This window comes from Saccostrea echinata, unplaced genomic scaffold (genome assembly GCF_033153115.1).
Source record: "Saccostrea echinata isolate AGI-Se365-2 ecotype Australia unplaced genomic scaffold, CSIRO_AGI_Sech_v1 ptg000004l, whole genome shotgun sequence".
Lineage (NCBI taxonomy): Eukaryota > Metazoa > Mollusca > Bivalvia > Ostreida > Ostreidae > Saccostrea > Saccostrea echinata.
In genome coordinates, this window is record NW_026889753.1 from 430308 (window position 1) to 435190 (window position 4883).

The 4883-nt window shown below is 35.4% G+C and overlaps 1 protein-coding gene across 1 annotated transcript; it reads right to left on the reverse strand.

The window, feature by feature from the left end:
* Positions 1–2745: 2745 nt before the first annotated feature.
* On the reverse strand, positions 2746–4042 carry LOC133179220 (replication protein A 70 kDa DNA-binding subunit-like). Its single transcript, XM_061314011.1, has 2 exons — positions 2858–4042; positions 2746–2766 (listed from the first exon to the last, which is right to left on the reverse strand). Exons 1-2 carry the CDS (start codon positions 4040–4042, stop codon positions 2746–2748), a joined length of 1206 nt encoding a protein of 401 aa, XP_061169995.1.
* Between the last annotated feature and the right edge of the window lie 841 nt (positions 4043–4883).

The following is a 4883-nucleotide window of genomic DNA, read 5'->3' on the forward strand; positions in this document are numbered from 1 at the left end:
CCCAATTCTATAAATCTCAACACAAAGAGTCCACATCACTTTTCTGAACTAATGGCTATATAGATAAAAGCAAAAAATTTTTCAAATCATTTCTGCGTAAAACCTTCATCACTCGTTGAGGCCCACTCTCCCGTAACCCACAAAGTCATGACTTTAACAAACTTGAATCTACAATACCCGAGGTCACTTCCATGTAAAAATGCACAATCAGAAGAATTTACAACATATTATTTCCATGCAATATTTCTTACAACTGAAAAATCAGAAGATATAAAGACAATTTTTATATGTAATATCTCTCAGAACTTTGATTAGCAATCAAGGCTTGACCCTAGCCCCAGGGGTCATGATTTGCTCAAAATTGAATTTAAACTATAACAAGAAGCTTCCATAAGCATGATAAGAGTGTTCAATTTTCAAGCCCAGTGCTCCCAAAGATGAAAAATGTCAAGGATTATTCCTATTTTAAACTTTCCTCCTTCATTTAGGCACTAAGCAGTCCCTATCCCTGTTCAACATGACTTTAACAAATCTGAATTTACAAAGATACTTCTATAAAAATATGAACAATCACAGCTTTACTCAATCTCCTATGCAGAGTAAATGTCGTTCGTTCCTCTCTCAGACACCTCTGCAATGGGCTCACATCAAGATTTTTGACATAATGTATAAAACATGATATTTGCAGGATTGTTTCAAATTAAATTAATAGTTCTTGATTTATTTAGTGAATATCTATCTCAAAACGTAGACATAAGCATAGAAATTGAATTGTAATGAATTAAAACAAACGCATCATTTCTCGTGTTTATCACTGTGATATACGCAAGCCAACGACAGAGGTGAATGTATGAGCCAATGGTAGAGAGTGAGCTTTACTGTTATCAGTAAGAAATTACAGTAAAACGTCTTAGTTATAACAGAAGCCACTGGTACCTATGAAATTACTTCGTTATATCTGTAATTCTTTATATCTGTAATAGTACGTTATATCCGTGTAAGAAATTTGTTAAATTTATATACCTGGGAATTAATGATAACTTTGCTATAACTGTGAATTCACAATATCTGTGTTTGAACTAAAGTAAATCAGAGTTTGATGAAAATGAAACTGATTCATGCCTTCTTAAAACTTAATTATTGAGGAACTTCATTAACCCATTATGGACCCATGCTCAACCCTAACACATAACCTGACCCTGGCAGCCTAACATTAGCCCCAACTCTAAAGTAAAAAATCAAACCCTTACCTATCTCCAGTCACCTTTTGTCATTTGCACAAATTTGCACTATAATGGTAGACTCATAGTAAACAATGCTTGACCTAGAAATGCCTAAGCTTCATTTTCTGCAGAATATCCAGATGTTTAAGGGCTGGTACACACGGTAAGGCTTATGCCTCATAAGTCATGTAACTTAAGTTCTAGCCTTACCGTGTGTACACTCTTAATACACGTGTTTTGGAGTCTTAAAAGTCTAACTTTGGATTAGAACACTACTCTATTTCTTAATACAAGACTTATAGCTGACATTTATTTCTTAACCGATGAAAACCATTTACCCAAAGATCAATCTATTTTTATAAAACCATACATGTTGATTTTTGAAGAAAACACGAAGTATATTCGAAAATGTCATAATGAAAATATCCGCAAATACTTCAGCTAACCTCCTCTTCTTTGTTAAGAAGTGTGGATGGAATGGTCGGTAAAAACTATTTCAAAGTCCTAGCTAACATTAACTCTTTGCTCCCTGATAACGTCTGAAGACGTGTTTATAAAATACACTCATCGCCTAGTAACGTCTCTAAGCGTTATCATTTACTTGCATTCGTAGCCGGATCACGTTTAGAGACGAAACCGACGCTACCTGTAAAACGATCTCTGATTTGCTGAATCCGAGGTCAATCGAGAATCCCAAAGATATTCAGCCAATAAGAATAGGTCTTACAAACCAAATTAGGTAAACACTGTGACGTTTTACTTCCTTTTATAGCAGAAAACGAAAGTTGAATGATATTGATATCGCGTGGGTAAAAACAATGGAGTCGAGTAGTGATAGTGGTTCGGAATTTGAAGGATTTGCACCTGATGTCGTGGAAGCAGCACGGAAAGCATTATTAGAGCTTGTAGAAGTGAATCCTGAGGATATTTCTGATGTAGATATATCGGACATTGAGACCGATTCTGAGAGCGAAAATGATGATGACCCCCTTCCAAAAAACGAAGATGGCGACCGACGCGCATGGCGTGAGGAGCTTGAAAATGTAGCTGTGCAGCCATTCTCTGCAATTTCGGGACCAACAACAGTTTTAGATGGAAATGCAGTGGAAATGGACTTTTTTAATTTAACATTTCCACCAGAAGTTTATGAAATCTTGGCTAGAGAAACAAACAGGTATGCCGATATAGAACAAGAAAAAAATGGTGCTGACTCAAGATGGAGATCAACCACAGCTGAAGAAATCCGTGCCTACATTGCCATTCAGATAATTATGGGCATCATTGTGGCTCCCACACAGGACATGTACTTTACCAAGGATGACCTGTTCAGACCCACAGGAATCAATGAAAGGATGATCTACACTTTCACTACCACAAGTTTCTTCTTTTATGGGCGTTTCATTACTGTCATTTAATCTTGATGTTTTGGGATATGAAAAGGATAAATCCAAAGGCATATCACCATCTGGAAATGTTACCGGTATGTCCTTTGAAGTAGAGGCTTCTGATGCGTGTGATTGACTCACACCTGGATATGTGATGTCTTGAGCAGAGGGTTTTAATACCTGTGTTTCACTTGCATTTGGAAGAATGTCTTTTGGAGCAGACACTTTCAATATCTGTGATTTACTCACTGTTTCTTTCCCAAAAGACTCTTGTCCTTTCTGTACAACAAAAGACTCACAAAGAAATTCACTGTTGCTCTTTGCAGGACTTAATGTAAACTTATACTGATTAGACATTAGAGCTTTTTCCAAAGATAAAATATCCACTTCCTCCAAAACTAAGAGCTGAGCTGCAGACTTTTCAGTGAACTGTTCAGCCATATCATTAAACATGACTATCTTCTTTTCATTGTTTTTTTCTTGTGAAATGTGCAGAATCAACCGAACTCCTGTTGTAGCTACAAAATAGTCTGATTCACATTTGTTGCATCTGTACAGACCATTAGATAAACATACCACTCTCGATCTGCAACTCACTTTTGGACATCTTTCATAAGTGCATTCTCTTAAATTTGTTTCCAACACAGAACAATGAATTTTTTGACGTCCCTCATCTTTGTTGAGTGTAATTACAGTTTTTTCTTTAGGAGCATTCTTTCCAGGGGACAAATCAATATTTGGGCTGTCAGGTCCTGGCATATACTGAGTATAATCTCTGTCAGAGGGATTTACAGTCCTTATTCCTGTGCTCCCTTGTAAGCATCTTAGCATTCCATAGATTCTCAGTTCAGCATTTTCTAGCAGAAGGACATCATTTATGGAGAAGTTACAGTTCTTTATCTCATTGCCCATTAACGATAACTGAATTGTTCCCGAGTTGTCTTGAATTCTGACCTTAACAATATCTACCCCTGTAGATCCTAAGCGCTCTGCTTGTGGTATGGCTAAAACTTTTCCAACTACAGTTACTTTCTGCTGATTTTCTTTTGAAGCCAACTCAGCAATTGGTGTTATATCAATTGGTGACACAAGAGGTTCAGATTCAACTTCTTCAATCTCAGAATTTTTGTCCAGTATAATCTGACAACAATGTTTTGTTTTAGAATAGTTTTCTTTTGCAAATACTGACTTTGCTTTAATAAATTTGTATGTCAAATTTTCTTTTAGAATGCCATCAAATTTCATAGCCCCTTCTGTCCAACAAACAAAGTCAATGCTTCCACTTCTATCCATTAAGATGCCAGTCATTATCTTTCCAGTGGATTTATTTCTACTCCAGACTCTCACTTGTGTTCTTGCTTTGACAGTAGCCAGAAATGTAACAACACAATCATCTTTGATGTTTTTTATAGTTGTAAGGTCTTTTCCTTCCATGATAATCTGCAATATATAATTATGATTACTGGTAACAAATTGTCTGATCTGAACATATTTACTAAAACAGTTGAAATACCCAAATCAATTCAGAAAACAATTATTTAGCTAGAATTAAGGACATTGGCAAGTAACGGTTATCAACAGAAAAAAGTTTAAATCAAGGGTTTTATCACTTGTAGAACTGTGATTGAGAGTTATCTCCCTTGTAGAATTCTCTTCACAATGAGAACCAACAAAGCATATGTAAAAGAGGAAAACAAAAGAATGTGTGCTTCCCTCAACCAGTAGAATCATCTCTACAGCAAGAAAGGAAAGCAGTGATATCTTTCTTGTACATTGTGTTGAGGGAACAGGAAGTGAACTGATCATTATTTACCATAGTATGCTGGAAAGGGGCAATGATGTGACAAATGCTGAAAACAGTTCCTAGGTCATGTGAAGGAGGCACAAATTAGAACACTGCAACTATGAACAAAAATTTAAAAAAGAAATCCATGCTAATATTTTTATGACAATGTGTTTCCAATAAAGTAAATTACAGAATCTAAGTACACAACAAATTTCTTTACCATAATGAATAATAATTAGATTCTCAGGGAAGTAACTCATAAGTAAAGAACAATGCTGATATATCTTTTCCTGTTTCTATAACTGCATTTTCAACCAAAATATCTAGATGTCATAGCAAATGTTTTAATGGAATTTGGAAAAATCTTATCATGAAAAATCATGCAAGATCTTTTTGTCCACATTTTACATAGGAAATACATTGAGCATTGTGAAAAAACATTGATTTGACAAAATCTAAAAAAAGATGAGTGGCTTTGTGGGTTAAATG

What these genes read in the sequence shown, in the direction of transcription:
- LOC133179220 (XM_061314011.1), bottom strand. Translation starts at nt 4,042, where the DNA reads ATGGAAGGAAAAGACCTTACAACTATAAAAAACATCAAAGATGATTGT. An exon ending in AGTCTTTTGGGAAAGAAACA is followed by an intron (nt 2,767 to 2,857) that starts GTGAGTAAATCA and finishes CCTCTGCTCAAG; the next exon opens with ACATCACATATCCAGGTGTG.